The sequence below is a fragment of the Mustela lutreola genome, chromosome 10, assembly GCF_030435805.1.
Source record: "Mustela lutreola isolate mMusLut2 chromosome 10, mMusLut2.pri, whole genome shotgun sequence".
Taxonomy (NCBI): Eukaryota; Metazoa; Chordata; class Mammalia; order Carnivora; family Mustelidae; genus Mustela; species Mustela lutreola.
Window position 1 is genome coordinate 16,890,734 of NC_081299.1, and position 20,313 is coordinate 16,911,046.

Genomic DNA, 20,313 nt, shown 5'->3' on the forward strand with positions numbered 1-20,313 from the left:
GTTCAGTCGGGTTAAGCATTCTACTTTGGGTTTCAGCTCAGGTTGTGATCTCATGGGTCATGGGATGTAGCCTCATGTCACATTCCCCGTTCAGCAGTGAGTTGGCTAGATTTTCTCCCTCTCTCCGCCCCTCTCCTCACTCTCTCTCACGCGCCCCCCTCTCCATCTCAAATGGATAAGTAAATCTAAAGGAAGGAAAGAGGAGGAAGGAAAGAAGGGAGGGAGGGGAAGAATTATAGGAGAGACAGCTGGGAGCTGGTGGAGGAAAATGCGAAGGTCACGTGGGGCATTGACTTTAAGGTGCCTGGGTCATTTCCAGATGGAGGGGTCTCCAAGGCAGTTAGGCGCAAGGGCTACTGTGAAACTCAGAGTGAGATCTTGAGGTTATCAGCCTCAATCTCCCCCCAGAAGGAAAAACAAAACCACCTTTGGAGATGCTGAAAAATGATACAAACTTTGAACATGAAGCATTTAGGAAAACAGATTTTAAAATGGGATTAACTATGAAACAATTTTAGGTCACAACAAGGTAATTTTCTTCTGTTAGTTTCACTCCTCAGTGGTTTTCACTAATGACCTTTTATCTTGGAGTCCCCAACAGAGAAGCGGTAGCCCAGGCTATCATAAGGATGGGTATCTAACCAATGCTTCAAAGAGTCCATTTATCCCAGGCCACAGGAACTCCTTTTTAAATAATACCAACTTTTGAAACAGTAGGGAACCACTTAGCAAATTATCATTTCAGTGCGTTCATCAGTATCCTAGCGGCCTGGAAGCAAAGCCCTAACCTAGCCTCTTAGAGAACAGATCCCACAGAAGGAAATCTCCTTTACAACAATGGCGAAGCATTAACATATCAAATACCTTTAGAGCAGAGGCTCCGGGTGAGCCCGGGTTTTCCTTTTACGTTTCCTCCCAGAAATAAAAACTGCTGATCACGTAGAGGGAAAAATAGAATTTTAAAAAGGGTTTTAATAAAACCTCTTTCCGTTTCCAAGTTTTGGCAATAGGTATAGTTACAATTTTACTTCCGTATTTGTGTTTTTCCTCAATTTAAAGCACTTCTACTCCCTCCCTCTGCCTAGCCTGGTCCTCCCTTTAAAGAAGGTATTCATCAAAGAAAATTGCTTGTAAGTGATTTGAAAACATAGCCACACCCTAGTAATACATAATCACTGCCTTAGGCAAACTAACTGTCGTGAACAGAGAGCCTTTGACTGTTTCTGAGAGGTTATCTGTTCTGGGATCCCAATACTGGTTCAGTAGAAATTGTTTCAGCATTCTCAACAGGTACCCAAAAATACCTCCTTAAAGCAACAAAGGCCTCCTCTCATTTCTGCTTTTGGATGTGTTTGTTTTTTTCCCTCTCCAAGGCTAATGGGCCTCTCATAACCAAATTATTTCCATGCTCTTTTGCTACCAGCCCAATCTTTATAGGAAACTACCCAGATTTTTGCATCTTCCCAAATTTTGGTAATATCCAGAGGGCTCACCCATGTGTGAAAACAACGTACACCCCCATTTCCACGAGAACATCTGTACAAATGCATTAATGTAAAGACAGTCATGCCCATTTTAATGAATCTGATGAAATGCCATCTTAGGAATCAGTGCTGGATGACTAAAATAATTCTCAGTGTTTTGATTTTTAAAAATTATACTTTTAATTATAGAATATTGTTAGAATACAGATGTAGACACTAGCATAACTGCGACCAATACCGTACGAAAAACTGCTCTACACACTTACTTATTCACTCACTCTCCACAACCATAGAAAACAGGCACAAAGTGTTCAGGGTATGTGCAGAAGCAGCCAGAGACTGGGGAGCAGAAGACATGCAAAAAGCATTAGCAAAGAGAGTCTGATGCATAAGTTCTACACAAAGTTCAACACGGCAAATGGGCAGCAGTTGGGAAAAAAGAGAGGAAATAGGTGGTCTTGGCCCTTGCCCTTCTAATTTCCCAGCTGGAGTGTAGGCATATGGAGAGAAGGCTGGGGCACTTAGAAGCCTCTTCTTGAGCCACTCACCTCTAAGAAGCTAAAAGCAGCAGCAGGAACAGCTTGGGGCGAGGCAGAAGAGTGGGGGAAGAAAACGGGAGTGATATATACTTGGGTCATGAGGATGCTGTCTTCTGGGGCCACTCCAAAGCTGATGCCCACTGTGGCTCACAGAAACAACAGGAGAACTTTGCTAGTCATTAAAACCATTAGCAACACTGACACGGGAAAAGACATACTCGAGTTGAGTCATCAAGAACATGTAAGTCATTCAACAATTAAAATATGAATACCCACCATCAGCTAGATTTTTGTATAGAACACAAAACATGCTCCCTGCCCCAGTTTATATTTCAGTAGGGGAGGCGACATAATAAAGAAACCTCCTTCAGGGAGTGGTGGTGTTACTTTCAAGGCTTTGTCACTCACTGCAGAGGATGCAGGCCCACACAGCTGTGGGTCCTCATGACTCATTTTAGCAGACTCCCCGAGAGACCACTGGCTCCCTTAACACACCAAGTCCCAAAGACCTACGGCAGAAGTATTTTTCAAATGTTACAACACTCACGATAAAGCACAGTAGGAAGAACTTGGGGGCACTCTCAAAAATATATATTCCTTACTCTAGTCCCCTCACACTGCCATCCCCAAAAGCCTGGGTAAGCATCAACATCTGGGGTATTTCTTAATTCCTATGGTGAGCTGGGATGAGAGGATCTGACACTAACAGGTTTAAATTGGGTCAACTCTCATTTTAACTACATGTTTCTGTAGACTGAGAGGATGGAGATACATTCCTATCTAGGTTTATTAATTCCTTGTGACTAGGCCAAAGAGAAGATAATTCAGTCTGAGAACAGGACAATCAACCTCTCTATCCGGTCATTGTCTCCCGCAATTGGCTGATACACAGAAACAAGTGCTTAGTTCTGTACAAAGACAGATCTTACAGGAGAGTGCACACTAGAGCACTAGTGTTTAAGTTTTTTTCCTTAGAAAATAATGAAAACAAAAGGACATTTCTCACACTGAAGTTGTCTGCAGCTCTGTCACATGATCAACATCACCCAAGAACATGCTAATTCTGTGTGAATACAGTTTCCGTTACTGGAAAAATTACAAGAATACACGTTTTACTGTACATTACACATGCCCTTATGCAAGCCAAGATGAACACTGGGATGTGGCCCTTATCAAATTCTAGAGTTAGCAGTATAAGGAGAATTGATCTTAAAGGGCAGAGGGGGAAGAACACAGAAAGGACCGGTGGTATTCCTTGGGGAGGAATTCTGTGTTTCCTTCCCTGAAGTGGTCAATTCCACTTGCTCCTTACACTCCACCATCAGTATGGTCCTAGCTTTCCTTGAAGATATTTTCCCTACAATGTTCCCTACAGTGATTCCCAAAGAAAATGAATACATTCTGATTAATGGCGAGAACAACAGTGGGCATCTCTTTTGCTAAAGTCACCACCACTGATGAGTTCCTTGGTCCCCAAACCTGTGTCTCATTTTTCCTTTCAATCTGTATCTTCAGTTAGCTTCTCCAAAGATGCAAGCTTTAATAAAGTTAAATTAGAAATAATGAGAAAAGTTTTGATCATTGCCTTCATCGTGCAGAATCCTGCTCTCAGGAAGATGGAAAGAGACAAATGCATGAGCAACTCAAGGAAAAAGCCTTTTGAAGGGGAAGATGTGTGTGCCCAACTACTACAGAGAGTGAATAGGTGTGGCAATTTGGGCAGTCTCTGGTTGTCTTTTTCTGAAGCAGCTGTGACCACCCTATTACAGTCCAACATTTCCCCTAGCATAGTTCTTTGGGCCAAGGACGAGAGAAATAACTTTTAAAGTTTTACTCCATTTCCAGGCCTGAGTATTTACCAGCATTTATCCCCTGGTCTTCCGATTCCCAGTTATTTGTGGGGTTGATTTTGATGAAGTACTTCATTAATATCGAATGAATAAAAATCATTACTTTGGAGGAGGAGATAACATTCCCAGAGTTGTGGGTCAGAATTGCAAATGGCTTATCTTCTTTGATGTTTTAACCTGTGGCCCACATGGAAATTCAGTATGGTAAAAGAAGCTCAGTCTTGAGAGAGCTCTTGTATATCAAATAAAACTGTACCTTCAAATGAATCATTTCTTGTTAATTACAGGACTTAGTCAGTATGAACTCTCTTATGTTTAATTAGAGCTGAGCTCCGGCTGAAACTCTTCTCACATTCGGTACATTCATACGGCTTCTCTCCCGTATGAACTCTTTGATGTGTGATGAGGTTGGAGCTCTGAGTGAAACCTTTTCCACACTGTACACACTCATAGGGCTTCTCTCCAGTGTGGGTTCTCTGGTGTTTAATTAGATCTGACCTTTCACCAAAGCTTCGCCAACACTCGTTGCACTCGTAGGGCTTCTCTCCAGTGTGAATTTTCTGGTGTGTGATGAGATGAGAGCTCCGGCTGAAGCTTTTCCCACAAGCATTACATTCGTATGGCTTTTCCCCAGTGTGGGTTCTCTGGTGCTGAACCAAGTGTGAGATACGGCTGAAATTCTCCCCACATTCGTTACAGTGGTACGGCTTTTCTCCCGTGTGGGCTCTGCGATGGCGCACTAGGTCGGAGTTCTGACTGAAATTCTTCCCACACTCATCACACTTGTAGGGCCTCTCCCCCGTATGGACTCGATAGTGTTTGATGAGATCAGATCTCTCACTGAAGCCTCGTCCACATTCATTACACTCGTAAGGCTTCTCACCTGTGTGGGTCCTCTGGTGCTGAGCTAGGTGAGAGCTCCGGCTGAAGCTTTTCCCACACTCCTCACACTCATAGGGCTTTTCCCCACTGTGTGTCCTTTGGTGCTGGATTAGGTGAGACAGCCGGCAGAAACTTTTCCCACACTCGTTACATTTGTGGGGCTTTTCTCCCGTGTGGATTGTCTGGTGCTGAATGAGGTGAGAGCTTCTTCCAAAACTTTTCCCACACTCATTACAGTCATAGGGCCTTTCCCCAGTGTGTGTTCTTTGATGCTGAATAAGATGTGAGCTTCGACTGAAGCCCTTTCCACATTCATAACACTTATAGGGTCTGTCTCCAGTGTGGGTTTTCTGATGTCGATTAAGGTCTGAGATCTGACTGAAGGCCTTTCCACAATGAGAGCATATATGATATCGGATGCCTGTGTGGACTTCCTTGTGAACAAGCAGATCAGTGACTTGTTGAAGAGGATAGCTTACCCATTCTTCTGCTGTTAAATCTCCCCACTGTCTTTCTGGTCTATCCCCACTTTCAAAGGCCTCTTCATTTTCAGGATTTTCCTCAGTATTCCCAACAGGTCTTTCAGAGGCAGTCCCAAATTCTACATCTTCACTAATCTCTTGCTTTGGATTCACCTCGTTCTCACTCCTGATCTCAAAATCTGTAATAAAGCACAAATAGTCATAATAATAATACTGGCAAATACACACAAAAAATTTATCTACTGTGTAGCAGGCACTGTGCTAAGTTCTTTATCCCATTATTTCAACCACCCTGAAAGTCTGGCATTATGATGATTTCCACTCTATGATGATTTAAATCCAAGACCCGGAGAAGGGCAACACTTGGTGGCTCAGTTGGTTAAGTGTCTGCCTTCAGCTCAGGCCATGATCCCAGGGCCCTGGGATTGAGTCCCACTTCGGTCTCCTTGCTCAGCAGGGAGCCTGCTTCTCCCTCTGCCTGCTGCTGCCCCTGCTTGTGCACTTGCTCTCTCTGACAAATAAATTAAATCTTAAAAAAAAAAAAAAAAAACGAGAGAAGTGACTTGTGCAGGCTTATAAAGTAGTAAATGGTGGAGCCATGATTGAAACCCAGGTCTATCTAATCACGGTTCATGCTCTGTGCCACTAGAGTTAATGTTTCTTTAAGAAAATTATATATATTCCTGGTGTTTTGAAAGAAAAGAGCCAGAAAGAGAAAACAGAAAATATAAGAGACTCCATATTAGAATCTCTAAAAGCCAAGGGGCTAGATATTTTATGCGTGATTGTATTGTCTGTTATGTTCTTAACTTTTCAAGTCTTCATTATTACCATGTCATAGTTACTAAGAATCTACTGGGTTACTATGGGAAAAACACATTTTTGTCTGGCTATCGCAAGTCTTTAACTGACAGGAGAGGTGACTGCCGAATGTTACTTGCTACTTTCCAGTGGCCTCCTAGTATGAGTAGAGGAGGGAAGGTTGGAGGATGCAAAAACAGCTCAGAACATTCCCGACATTAATGAAATACAGTCTGCAAATGAAAATGAAAGTATACAACGACTGTCTACAAGAAACTTTCTACCAGACACTGCATTTTCTAAGTTGTGTTTCTTAGCATACCCTTCAACAAAGAGGTTAGTAGGTATGCTGGAAGAAAAGGGTCCATGGATAAATTCATTTGGTGCATGGTGCATCTAATAGCCTCTTCTTAGAAATTCACATGCCATTTAACACATTAAAGGCTCTGACAAGTCTTGAGGTAAAGAAACCTTGTAAATATTATTAACCCAGTGCCAAATTTTCCAGGAACTTGTTTTTCTGTGTGTGCGTGTGTGTGTGTGTGTGCGTGTGTTCTTTCATGCTTCCATTCTTCTAACAAGTGCTACTTGGGCTGGACCATAGCCATATAAATTCACATTTCTTTAAGATTCTCACTTCATTCTTTTGTTGGATTGAGTGGAATATTTGGATTAGAGACTGCAATACATCTAGGTAATTATCTTCATTTCTAGTTACTTTTCTAAAGGAAAGATCCAAGAATCTTGGAACATCAGGAAGAGCCCAAGTTTAAAATGAAACCCCTCATAGTTGCCTTTTGTTCTGGGAAAGGCTACAGAAATAAGGGTTTCCAAAAAAGAATTATTCCTAATGAATGGCAGATGGCCTAGTGAACCATACACAGTTGCTAACTTCTGTCAAGTGCTACCAAGAGACTAAGTGAGTCAAACACCATTCAGCTCAAGAATATATTATTTATTCTAGTTACATCCATACCAAAGGACAGCCAAGAGTAGACAGGTCTGCAGACCATCAAAAAAATTCACTTCCCTGCCTAATAGAATCTGTGATCATTCTATTCATGATTCTCCTGAACATCTGACACACTCAAAACCTACGATCAACTCTGAATCACCTCTAGACAAGTACCTGCTCCAGATAAATAAAGGATGTCAGCCAAAGCTAGGGCTTAAAGCCAAAACAAACACAAAAATGTGGCTTTTTGCCCTCCCATGAACCTAGGTCAGAACTCCCCTCAATCTTGCAGTAAAATCACCATTTACAGGGGCATTTACATCCTGGCACGCACCATTATGTTAGACCTGTTTGGTCAGTGATCTGTACAAACAGGCTGGAGAAGGGTAGATGACTCAGGGCATAAGAAATCTGAATGTTTCTAAAATGGGCAGAAACAGTTTTTCTTTTTAGACAATATGACCTGATGTTTCTACACTCAAAAGATTTGCCTGTGGACAGAACTCAAGCCAATAGCCAATTAATTGCTTTAAAAATCAAACAACTAGGTTGCATTGTAAAAGTTAAGCCATTTTTGAGAGTCTTGAAAATGTGGGGGTGGAGAGAGAGAGAATCCTTACTTACCTAATGAGACGACGTTTCCATAATTCTCCTGCATAACATCCCTGTAAAGGTCCCTTTGTGTAGGGTCCAGAGGTCTCCATTCTTCCCGAGTGAGGTACATGGCCATATCTTCAAATGTCACAGGTGCCTGAAATCACACAATGCTTCCTCATTACTTGGTATCTGGAGGTTAGTACCAGTTTTTCTTCTTGAAATTAGAGACATGGCTAGAATCGTTGAGAAGGCAAAAGGAATTAACTGAAGAGTGGAGAGAAGAAATAAGCAGACAAAAAAAGAGATGTGGTAGAGAAGGGAGCCATTTACCAGCGGAGTACCCTGCTATTTCCATAGCCAGATGTCCCTGCCTACTCCAGAACTTTATCCTCTAGCGGTACTTTTCTCAGAACACAGGCATCACCTACATCATTCCATAGCTTTACTCACAATGTTCCTCTTTTCCTGGAATCTCTTTCTCAGACTAGTGAGATCTTACACTTCTTTAAGGCCCTGTTCCAGTACCAAATGTTCTTCTGTGCCCCCACCCCCTGCTCCGTTCCACTCCTCCCTCGGACTCTCCAGCATTAATCACTCCCACTTCTTGGTTCTCACACCACTTGGCACTTTGGCACTTAGTTCCTACGACAAATAAAGCTGTTATCACGTCCTATTACAGTTAACCGGATGCGTCGTCTGTCTCCCTAAAGATTGTGAGCAGGCAGGGAGGGCCCGTTTCATCCATCTTTTGTCTCCCCGGTATTTAAAGGTATACAGCTGGTGCTCGATAAATGTTTGTCTGTGGCTATACTGGCCTGATACTGAGGTTCCTGGAGGCAGAATACCGAAGCGAGTGAATTACTAATCCCAGGGAATTGCCAACAGGGATCTGCAGAGCAAAGAAACGCCGGGACAAGGTGGGTAAGCAGAGGCAGGGTCCGAGAAGCCACCCCCGGCTTACCTGGGACCCAGCCATGAGCAGGGTGGCTGCCATCTCGGACTCAAGGATTCGCCTCCAAGAAGAGAGAGCAGGAAAGCAGCTAGCAGACAGCGCTAAAGGAGGCGAAAAGCAGGGCGTGAGGCACAGAAAACAGGCCCTGCCCACTCCCCAGGGCTGGAGTTCTGGCCGCCAGACGGGTGGGGAGGGCCCTGGACCCGGGCCGGGTCACTCTCCTCCCTGACCCTCGAGCGCGACCCGCCCTCTGTGTCTCCGCCACCGTAGGGTGGAGGCACTGCAGGAATTTACTAAGACAGCCCCCTGGCTCGGGCTCTCCCGGGCCGGGGGGTCAAGTCGATGCTGTCTCGGGGAGGAGGCTCTCAGCCCAGCCCACAGAACGCCTCCGCTCTCCCATCTCGAGGCTGGGCCCTTTCCGGCAGCTACCTTAACCAATCAGCGAGCAAGGCTCGCAAAACGCTCTGCCAATTAGATGGCGAACATTAGGCCCGCCTCTTGAGCGCGGCTGAGCACCCTATCACGCCTGCGCCTGTCCCCGTGGCCTGCCGGGAGTTGGAGTTCCATTCTGGCGTACAAAGGCCAGTCAGAGGCCAAAAACCAAGGAGGGAAAAGAACAAAAGGGTGAAGAAAGAAGCACGTCCTCCTAGCCAGGGCGTAGTATCTTCCGCTTTCTTCACTTGGAGACTACAGCCCGATTAAGCCAGAGAGGTTGCTCTGCATCTCCTCACGACCTTAGAAGCTTATCTTGAATCGGGCCTTAACTTCGACTTCGGGCCTAATTTAGATGCTGGCCTGTGTTGGGTTCTTCTGGGATTGGCCCTCATTTGACAGCCGGGGCCTGAGAGGAAAGCGGCAGCCGCCCGCCCACTCCCCAGGGGAGACTCAGCGGCAGCGCTGTAACTTTGAGCTCCGCCCACGCACTACGTCTCCCAGCAGAGCCTGCGGCACTCTCACTGGCTACACGGACTACAACTCCCAGGAGACCCTGCGCCGCGGGCGCTCTGGCTAGTGAGGTGCGCGGCTTGGCCAGGGGGTGTCCCGGCTCCACCGCTGTTAACCCTATAGAGGCATGCAACCTTGTCCTTCTAAAGAGGGCGCCCCTTGAGGGGCGGGTTAAGTTGCGCCCAGTAGAGGGGATGCGAAAACCCTGAGGGTATACAGAAGCGACGGTGGGGGATAGGGCGCCGAAGGAGGAGCGAGTCCGGCCTCAGGGCTGAGAAGAGTCGTCCTTATCATCCCTGACGGGTTGTCTCCTAAAAGGATTTCTGATGGTTTCCTGCACGGATGAGTTCTTGGGCCTCTGAGCCCTGAGCCGGGCGGACCTTCAGGATGCTAGCAGTCCCTGACCGGCTGAAGGTGGAAAGCCGAAAAACCCAGCTGGGGAAAGAACAGACTTACCTCCTGACCCGCAAAAGATCCACTAGATCGCCGGCTCCAAGATCTGAGCGGCCTCAAACAGATTCCAAATCCGCAGGCAGAGTTCTCTGAGACTTCGGGTGTTTGGAAGGATTCTGGAGATCACTGGCAGATCCCGGATATCTCAGCCCCGCAGGTAGATTTCAAATCCGTAGACTTGGCTGCAGAGCCCAGAGATCCGTAGGCGGATCCCAAAGACTCACAGACTCTCAGGCAGCTCAGAGAAACCACAGACTCATAGGCAGATCGCTGAGACCACAGCAGCTAGCCAAGAAACACCAGCAGCAGCTAAGCTGCATTCAACTGGAGTTCTTCCGAACGGAAGGGCTTGCAGCCTTCCCTTTCCCCAGCCAGGATGAGAAAATTAGACAATGGCAGCAGAGCACTCGGGAAGGCAGGCATTCTGCGTGGGGAAGAGCTCTGAGCTCGCTGTAGCCTTGGAGAGGGAAGTGATGGAAAAAGAATATAGCAGCTTATTAGGGACTCCCACCCTCTTCAAGTTATAAATATCCCCAGAACCTTGGCTACGTGCCCAGAAGCCTGTTGTCTCTAACTTTACAGGAGACTTCTTTGCCTGGGCTGGGAAAGGGGCTTTTCTTTTGTTTTGCAGATATATCCACCCACTGAGTGACTTGAATTCTCCACCCACCCCCCCACAACCCCCAACATGACTCCAGGCTATGCTTTTATTAGTGAGTGTCCTGTTCCCAGTGCCCAGTTATTTATGGTTAAATTACTCAAGTGTCTGAAAAGAGCTAGGACCCTACCCAGCCCTGAGGCTGGCTCTCCCACTCCCACTCCTCATCCCCAGCTGTGAGGGTAGGAATTCTTTAGATAGCTCAGAATTATACCATCCTACCCCATCTGAAATTTATTTGGGTACCACACACAAAAAAATAAAGAAGAAGAAGAAAGAAAGAGAAAAAGGAATTTTGGAAGGTCCCCAAGAGACGGTGTCCGCAGTGGGAAGAGCGTGGGGTATCGAGGTCAGACAGACCTGAGTTGGAATCCTGGCTGGCTGTCCTTTAGAAAGTGATTCAATCTCCGCAGGCCCATTTCCCTTTCTGTAAGACAGAGCAATCGTCCCTCAGTTGGTGGTGAGCACTGAGTGAGGTGACATAAAGCACTATGCAGAAGGAACGCTCACATAATAGCTGTTACTATTATTTATCCTGCCTTTGGTGGCGGGGGTAGGGAGGACACTTCCAGAAAGGCCTGTGGATATTTTCACTGGCTCAGAAAATCTGGGAAGTCAGAGTGGCCCAGGAGCTGTGAGAATCTGCTGGTGGCCTTCCCCTCATGTGGTGTTTCTGCTGGAAATCCAGAGGGGATTGGAAGTTGGGCCGGTTTGGTGGATTCAAGCAAATTGGTAGATTGAGCCCAGTAGAGCAGAGGTATTTGAAGCTGCCAGAACTCAGAAAGTGGAGACCTCACGCTCAGGGAAACTTCTCCACAAGGACAAGGAAAGGGGGGTGGGGGGGGGGGGTCAGTTCAGACTTTGGTGCAGTAATTGCACATTTCTAATTGGGCCTAAGGTGAGTTGAGCCCCTGAGCCTGTCAGCCCAGCAGGGCTCCCTTTTCATCCCTTCTCTGACAGATTGCTTTGTAAACTTCCTTAGCCCTTTCTCCCCCTAGCTCCAGTGCTCTAAGTCCTTCTTTGTCCTCTCACTGTTTCTTTTATTCCTCAGGCCTGCCTGGGGGCTGGAAACTCTCCCTGGGAGCCCAGCTTGGCTGCTGGCCTCCTTCTGCGAGTAAGTGCTTCTCTCTCTCTTCACCTGGGACCCTTAGAGGGCGGAGGAGAAGAGAGGCTGAGAGCAAAGGGAAAGCCCAACTGCCTTTGGTGCCCTTGGGGAAGAAGGGGGGAAAGACGGCGGGTGAGGGGCTTCCTGCCGCAGCCTTCAGCGGGACTCTGAGGGTTGGGGGGGGGTCACTGGAGAAGGAGGTGGCTTCCTGCCCCATTGTTCAGGACTTCATTGTTTCTCAGGAATACTTATTGTATGAGAATTTTCAATAATTAACTTGGAAAGCTGCACGTGTTCCCATCATTCGGCCAACACTGAGCACCTACTGAGTACAGAGGGGGCAGCAGAGCCCCTCATCACGGAAAGGGGCCAGAAGAACCACTGGGCCAGGGTCTCCAAGTTAGGCTTTTGACATTATCTCCGAATGGGGTTATACGTTATGTCAGATCCACTGACCAATTTGATCAAAGACCCTCTTTCTGTGCCCTTAAGCTTGTTTCTTATTAACAAAGACTACTATGCCTGTGGAGCACCCTACATTATTATATTTTAATAAATCCTTTAATCATCTTGTGAGCAGCACAATTATGGTGTGATTTTTTTTGTATTAGAAGCCATTAATGTATTAAACGTGGAAAAATATGCCTCAGTATTTATTTGTGAACTTGTTTTGCCATCTTATTTTCACATGTCCTAGGAGCATCAAGAAAAATCCCAGCGCCCTGGGTTCCCCTTGACCCCTACTCCGAGCAGAGCACAAGGAGTTGGGGACAGGGGGACACACTGACGCCGGGTCGCTCGTTGAGGTCCAAGTGCCTTAGTATACGATGAGCAAGTCTGTGCAGAGGAGGGGGCGGGCAGACAGCACAGGGCAGGGGAGGAGGCTTCCCAGAGGAGGTGACATCTGAGCTGGCTCGCAGAGACTGTAGGAGTCTTGGAGGTGGAGAACGAGGGAAGGCATCCAGTCTTCAGAACAGCATGTGCGAAGTCAGGGAGGCGTGAAAGGACACAGCTTGTTCCAGGATGGCCGGGACTGTGCTGGGCTAGAGGAAGAGTGTGGGTGGAGTGGCCGGGGGAGGAAGCCGAGCAGGGACAGTCTCTTATGTCCCCTTGCCTGCCTGCCTCAGCCTTTGGCCTGTGGATCAACAGAGCTGGTGATGAGGTGCAGATGGGGGTCGGGGTGGGGGTGGGGTGGCAGACTGGGGCTGGCCTGGGGTGCGGAGAGCAGATCCACTCGCAGGAGGAGGGGGAGTGGAGAGGCCTGGGAAGTTCCTTACGAGCTCCAGAGTTTCAGCTGGTTTTCTCCTGAGACAATCAACATTTTCCCCCAAAATGTAAGCAATTGCATTAAAAACGTACAACAAAGTTATCTAGTGTGAGTTAGTCTACTTAAAAGCATTGGATAGGCCCCCGTTCACCGAATGTGCTTCCTGTGTCTCTCTTCGGTATCAGACACTGCGGGGAGACAGGACACAGCCCCTCACAATGACCGTGGGGCTTGCTGTGACAATTAAATGTGAGAATGGTGGCAACACAGAGGCACAGAGGAGGGCCTGGGCACACGGGCACCATCCTTGTTATGAGGGAAGTAAAACACACCGCAGATGCTCTTGAGATGAAGCCCTATTTCAAAGTGGCTTAAGAGCATGAACAGCAGCCTGGGTTCAGTCCAGATTGTCCCCTGGAAGCAAATTACTCTTTGAACTTTGGTATCCTCATTTTGTGAAGAGTATGATAATACGGGGCACCTGGGTGGCTCAGTCGGTTAAGTGTTTGACTTTGGCTCAGGTTATGATCGCAGGGTCCTGGGATCTGGTCTCACATCAGGGTCCCCACTCACTGGGGAGTCTGCTTCTCCCTCCCCCTCTGCCCCTCCCCTTGCACATGCTCTCTCTCTCTCTCAAATAAATAAATAAAATCTTTTTTAAAAAGTATAATAATACAATTCGTAGAGATGGAAAGCAGAATAGTTGCCTAGGGCTTGCCTAGGGCTCAGGGAGGAGGGAATGGGAAATTGCTTAATAGGTAGAGCGGTGCAATTTTGCAAGATGAAAATGTTCTGGAGATGGGCTGCATAATGATGGGAATGTACTTCACACTACTGAACTATGTGTGTACTGAAAAATGGTTACGATCGGTGCTCATTTTGGCAGCACATACACCAAAAGTGGATCAATACAAAGAAGATTAGCAAGCCCCCCTGCGCAAGGATGACAAGCAAATCTGTGACGCATTCCATTAAAAAAAAGCCCCCCCAAAAGGTTAAAATAATAAGTTTTATGTTATCTATGTGTTGTCACAATTTTAAAAAGGGGCACCTGGGGGCTCCTGGGTGGCTCAGTCAGTTAAGTGTTGACTATTGATTTCAGCTCAGGTCATGATCTCAGGGTCGTGGGATTAAGCCCTACCTGGGGCTCCAAGCTAGGCATGGAGTCCGCTTCAGATGGTCTCTCTCCTTCTGCCCCTCGCCCTCTGCATGTGTGCACACAGGCTCTCTCTCTCTCTAAGTAAATCTTTTTTTTGAAGGGTGCACCTGGTTGGCTCAGTCAGTAAAGCATCTGACTCTTGATCTCGAGGTTGAGAGTTTGAGCCCCAAGTTGGGTGTAGAGATTACTTAAAACTAAACTATTTTAAAACACAAAACAAGAGAATATAATCCTAGTAATCCAGTTCATGGGGTCTGAGGGTTAGTGGGGACAATATAAAGTAAGCCCCTCTACTCACAGTAATGACAATCACTAACATTCACTGATCAAGCACTTCATGTCAGGTATGATTGTAACGAATCCTCACAACCCTTTGGGCCAGGTGCCATTATTTCCACCATCTTCCAGAGGTAAGACAGAGGCATGGAGAAGTTTCATAATGTGCCCAAGATACCTGGCTAGTCAATAATTTCACAACATAAATGTTATCCATGCTGGGAAACGAAATCGTCACCATCATCACCATGGTAGAATGCAGCGTAAGTATTCAAGTGTCACCACGCTGTGGGAGTTCCAAGGACCATCTTTTTTTTTTTTTTTAAGATTTTATTTATTTATTTGACAGAGAGAGAGAGAGAGATCACAAGTAGGCAGAGAGGTAGGCAGAGGGGGGGGGGGGAAGCTGGATCCCGGCTGAGCAGAGAGCCTGATGCAGGGCTCGATCCCATGACCCTGAGATCATGACCTGAGCTGAAGGCAGAGGCTTTAACCCTCTGAGCCACCCAGCCCCCCCCCCCCCAGGACCATCTCTTATGGCCAGGGGATTAGAGAAGTCTTCACAGAAGAGGTGCCTCTGGGAAGAGAGGCAGTGGAAGGGTCAACAAAAGGATTAAGAGGATTAAGAGGTACAAACTTCAGTTACAGAATAAGTCATGAAGACAAAAAGTACAGCACAGGGAATATAGTTAATAACATCGTTAATAATGCTGTCTGGCGACAAATGGTGACTATACTCACTTGTCAAATCACTAGGCTGTACATGTGACATTAAGAATGTTTGTCAACTTTACTTCAATTAAAAAACAAAACAAAACACGCACTTGTGATTTCTCTCTGTCAAATAAATAAAATCTTTAAAAAAAAAAAAAAAACACGCACTTGAGGTGAGCCTTGAAGGATGGGTAAGATTAGGACGGGGAGAGGGAGGAGGAATCAGAATAGGCAGTCACAGCTGGGAAGGTCCATCTGGTTTTCAAGGGCGGGGCAAGCACCTCCCACAGGCTGGAGCAAAGGGGCAGCAGAGGTCAAAGATAAGCCACCTAAGACAGGAGAGGAGCTTTGAAAGTCAAACTAAGGAGTCTGAGTTTTGTTTGGCCGCTGGAGGAAATCCAGGGGAGGAGACTGGCGCGGTGGGGAGAACGATGCTCAGAGCCAGGCAGGGCAGGGGCAGGTAAGGTAGGGATGCTTTGAGCTAGGAGGCCGGTAGAAGGTGTTTGCATCAGTGCAGGAAAAAAGAAACCCTGAAAGAATGTTGCTAGTGTTGGGGGAGGGCAGGGTTGAACAAGGGAGCGACAATAGAATCGGTAACTGACAAAAGAGAAGAGGGCAAGGGGAGGGTCCGAGATGGTTCTAGAAAGCCATCTAGCTGACAAATATACAAGAAGAGGGCACTTACAGAAAGAGAAGATGTGAGTTTAGTTTCAGATTAATTGTATGGAGAGGGCCAGCGTATTGAGAGGAGAAATCCAGATAGACACTCCGGTGACGTAAGTCTTAAGCTAAGGGAATCTTAGGGCTAAAGACAGATTTGGTAGTGTGAATGAGCATACGAGGAAAGATTTCTCACTCCATAGTATAGTCTTTCACGTTCCTGTAACCTTTAGAAAATATCTTCTAAGTTGGTTCTAAGATCTTGAATGTATTTTGTTTTCAAGGTCTTTTGGCCATGACATTACCGGCCATGCCACTGCCTCTGTGTTTCACCTTCCCTGACCTTGCCTTTTTCTCCTCTAAGGTAGCAGTCTCCCCTCCCCTGGGAAGCCTTCCCAGTGGCAGAAGTTCACACTAACTCCCTTGCCGCTCGCGCCCTCGTCTTGGACATGAAGGAGGCGATGGGGTTAAATCAGGAGTCCCAGCCAACAGGCTTTGTGCAAGAACCGTGTGACACACAGCATGGCCAGTGTGGCTGGAGCACAAAGTATAGGGGCAGGGCAGAGGCCAGCCCTGTGGGACCTGCTCCTGCGAAATGCAGAGGGGGGGACAGAAGGCCTAAAAGGCGGTGGGTGTCGGGGGGGGGGGCTATAATGTGATCAGATTTGCAATTTTGAAAAGCCTATTCCGGGCAGTGGAGGGAAGAGCATGGACTGGAGGGACTCCAGAGTGGACACAGGAAGGCCAGTTGGGAGGATATTGATGTCTGCTGATGAACACAGTCTGAGGCCTATTGATGCTTTTCTGTGTCCTTTTGTGAGCCTAGAGGTGTACTGCATAGATGTGCGGACTGGAGCCGACTTGTTCTTGCGCTGTTTTATCTGACTCATCTCCTTTGTAAATAGTAAGGTTACTGAGGGCGGAGAGTCAGGGTTTGTATTTTTTTTCCTGTGCTGTAAGTCCCCACGACACCAGGAGCACAATGGGTATTGAGACCATGACTACTGAAAGTCACCCCACGGGGCCACCTGAAGCAGCCTGAAGTAACATTTATTGACACAGTTATAGTGATAATTGTTGCTTTTGGTTTCTAGACATTTGGACGGAGGATTCCATCATGCAAAGAAAAAGCTGCATATCTAAACCCTTTACTACTCAGAGCATGGTCGGTGGACAGCATCATTAGCAACACCTGGGAGCTTGTAAGAAATGAAAAATCTCAGCGCGACTGGGCGGCTCAGTGGGTTAAGCTGCTGCCTTCGGCTCAGGTTGTGATCCCAGAGTCCTGGGATCGAGCCTTGCATCGGGCTCTCTGCTCAGCAGGGAGCCTGCATCCCCCCCCACCCCATCCCCGCCTACCTGTGATCTCTGTCAAATAAATAAATAACATTAAAAAAAAAAAAGAAATGAAAAATCTCCAAAAAATATAAATAAATAAATAAATAAATAAATGTGAACCCAAAAAAGGCAGGGGGCACCTGGGTGGTTCAGTCGGTTAAGTGTCTGGCCCTTGAGTTCTGCTCAGGTCATGATCTCAGGGTCCTGTGGCTGGGCCCCCCATGGGGCTCCCAGCTGGACGTGAAGTCTGCTTGGGATACTCTCTCTCCCTTTCCCACAGCCCCCTCTCCCCACCCTGCTGGCATATGCATTTTCTCTCTCTCTCTCTTAAAAATAAGTAAATAAAAGTTAAAAAAAAAAAAAAAAGAAAAAAGAAAGAAGAGAAATATCTCAGGCTCCCCTCCCCCAGCCCAGACCCAATGAATCAGAATCTTCATTTTTAACAGGATCCCAAGGGGATCCCGGCCAGTTTTAGAAGCACCTGGCTGTGTAAACAACAGGGTTCCACAGTCCCAGGGGGGGTCATACTCGAACCTCAGGTACGGATGGCATTTATCCATCCTGTCCAGTGTGGAAGACCGCTTATGGTTTCTTTCCCTGCCAGGCTGGGCATTCCTGGAAGGTAGGGGCTGAGCATTGCATACGGTCCCGAAGCTTCTACAGCTTCGGGTACAATGACAGGAAGCAGAAGACCAAGGTTTTGTTCCTGCTTCTGCCGTTGATAAGCTGTGTGTGTTTTATCTTCTGAGAGAAGATTTTCCATCCTTCCAAAGGACACGGCCCCCCAAACATGACTCAGGGAGGGCTGAAGACGGTGGCGGATTTCTCTGCACTGTTTCCTTACAGGTTTCATCTATAGGAGGAGGCACGTGATGGGTGGAAGGCGGAAGGCAGAAATCAATCCCAGGGCAGATGAGACCCGGGCATTATAAGGAACATGGGCAGAAGTTACTCCTAACAGCTGCCCTGCTGAGGGAACTAAGGCAGACAGAAGCCAGCCGCCTCTGCACCAGCACCCTGTGAGGTGGGCACTCACGCCGCTCCCATAATCACAGGTAAGAAAGCGGCACAGAGAGGTTGAGTGACTTGCCCAAGCTGTCAGGAGTTCACAGGCTTCTGTACTGAGGCCATTTTAGGAAACACAGAATCTAGGAGGCTCAGCCTGGGGCTGTCAGAAGGCTAGGGATAGTCTGGGACTGAGACCCAGGACGTGCTCATCAGACCCGCTCACGAGACTTTTCCAGAAGGTTCTAGATTTGCGTAAAGTTCCTCCTATCATCTTAAAAAGCAAGCCAGTGTCATTGCAGGAGGAGCATGACAAGTCCCCTTGTGCCCTGCAGACTTCCTCTGAAGCTTGGGCCGCAGATGGAGCTGTGAAGAGCGAATCACCAGGGCCTGGGTGGGGTCCTGAGCCCCAAGATCTGCAGAACTTGGGCACTGTGGTACCCTTTGCTCAGAAAGCTTGAGCTCAAGAAGATGTGTTCCCTGCTTGGAGGGACCAGGTCTGGAGTCCTGAAAAGGCCCTGAAGTCAGCTACAAACAGTGGATAGCAGAGAGTCTGGGAAGAGATCTTTCTATACAGTGTGGGAGTCCCATTTGCCGATGCCAAGCTGGGTCCCAGCTGTTCCACACATGTGCCTCTGGGGCGGGAGTGGGAGTGGGGTAAGATTTGTGTCTGGCTGGTATTTTTCAACTCAGAAAAAGCTGAGGTCGGGACGCGAGGGAAGGGACTCCAAGGAAAGGACTGTCAGCCTACAGTCCAAGACATGACACCTTAGCCTTGAGGCTCTGAAGTCTGAGCTTCTGCAAGAGCTTTGTCGACACAGACTCTTAACATCATACCCCAAACAGGCTCCTCTATTCGTGGATCAATTTTAATAACAGATTATTAGTTTACAAAAGAATTCTCCCTCTGATCCCTAAGAGCCCAGTCAGAGTTCAGCATTTTTCTTCATCTTAATTTTTATTTTTTCTCCAGCTACAGTGGTTTAGTGCTTTCTCTTTGTTCTTCCTCACCTTGTTCACCGAGATCCTGGCTGGCGGTTCTATCAGCAGAACTACAAAACCAAAAAGGCAATACAATTTTAGGGCTCTCCCTATGTCACCCAAGGAAGCAAGGGGTGTGTGTGAGGGGGGGAGACATGAAATAGAAGGTAATATCTGGAGCCACAGAAACCAGAGTCCAAATTCCAGCTCTGCCCTCATTAGCTGTGTGGCCTTGAACCAATCACTCAAGTGGAAAATGGGATCATAACCCTGGCCAATGCGAGAGGCTAAAAGGTAATAAATAATAGGAAATTTGATGCCGGGCATGTAGTGGGCTTTTAATGCGTGGTCAAAAACATCACTGTGATTATTACTAATCAGTTGGCTAGACTCTAGGCCTCCCACATGGCAATGGACACCATGTGACAATGGTGTCAGGAGTCACGTAGCTGCCATCTCTAATGGGCCCTGTTGCTCCAACTAGCAGGCATGAAGGGAAAGGAGCTGGATTTGGAGCATGCAGAATGTCCTTTTCCCAACAGTAATAATCACAAGAGCTACTATTTTTTGAGCCCTTATTCTGAGCTGAGCCATACTACATCCTCATGGTCAACCCTATGAGGTATGCACTTTGTATCTCTCCAATTTTCAAAGATAAAGAAGCAATTCAGACAAGTTAAGTGACTTGCTCAAATTCCCATAATACTGGTAGGTAACAAAATCATAATAATAAGAACGGTGGTTTCTATGTGCCAGTCCATATGTGCTCAGGGCTTTTTTGTGGTATGGTTGTACAGGTTGTGCACTGCACAAGAGAGGCTGGCCCTAATGCAAGTTGGGGCTGAAACTTAGCTCCTGCTCTGTTTGCCTAGCTGGTGCAAGGCTATGTCTACTTGGAGGCAGCGAGACCTTTTTTCAATTTGACAAAGATACCATACGACCTATCAACTGTAAATAATAAAGTTGTTAATGCTTTGTTTATATTACCTTCTCTAATTCCTCAAAAAAGCTCTGTAGACTAGATATTAATACTCCCTTTTTATAGATGAGGGAATTCAGGTCTGGAGAGTTCAGATCACTTAGCAAAGTCACTTTGTAAGTTGATAAAGCTAGAATCCGAACCTGATGCCAAAGCCCATGCTCTAAACCACAGGCCACAAAGCTGGTCCCATCCCTAAGCGCTCAATAAGTGAATAAAGGAAAAGTACAC

At 47.0% G+C, this 20,313-nt stretch overlaps 2 protein-coding genes, 1 long non-coding RNA gene and 1 other non-coding gene across 6 annotated transcripts in view; 2 read left to right on the forward strand and 2 right to left on the reverse strand.

The window, feature by feature from the left end:
* Positions 1-952: 952 nt before the first annotated feature.
* ZNF436 (zinc finger protein 436) lies at positions 953-10,083 on the reverse strand. Of its 2 annotated transcripts, none has more exons than XM_059134892.1 (3): positions 9,944-10,083; positions 7,618-7,744; positions 953-5,416 (listed from the first exon to the last, which is right to left on the reverse strand). In XM_059134892.1, the coding sequence occupies exons 2-3, from the start codon at positions 7,721-7,723 to the stop codon at positions 4,164-4,166; spliced, it is 1,359 nt and encodes a 452-aa protein (XP_058990875.1). In that variant the 5' UTR covers positions 7,724-7,744; positions 9,944-10,083; the 3' UTR covers positions 953-4,163. The 2 variants fall into 2 exon arrangements, with proteins under 2 accessions (XP_058990875.1, XP_058990874.1); XM_059134891.1 differs by lacking the exon at positions 9,944-10,083 and adding an exon at positions 8,552-8,917.
* LOC131808810 (uncharacterized) lies at positions 9,961-12,345 on the forward strand. Its single transcript, XR_009344965.1, has 2 exons — positions 9,961-10,097; positions 11,650-12,345. It is a non-coding gene; the product is annotated as an uncharacterized LOC131808810 (long non-coding RNA).
* Positions 12,346-13,840: 1,495 nt separating this feature from the next.
* On the forward strand, positions 13,841-13,948 carry LOC131810644 (U6 spliceosomal RNA). The gene has a single exon (XR_009345643.1). It is a non-coding gene; the product is annotated as a U6 spliceosomal RNA (small nuclear RNA).
* Positions 13,949-18,975: 5,027 nt separating this feature from the next.
* The window catches only part of TCEA3 (transcription elongation factor A3), a 36,282-nt gene continuing 34,944 nt past the window's right edge, over positions 18,976-20,313 (reverse strand). For both annotated transcript variants that reach the window (XM_059134895.1, XM_059134893.1), the window contains one exon: positions 18,976-19,174. In XM_059134895.1, coding sequence (XP_058990878.1) covers positions 19,166-19,174 — 9 coding nt within the window. In that variant the 3' untranslated portion in view covers positions 18,976-19,165. The remainder of the gene's footprint in view (positions 19,175-20,313) is intronic.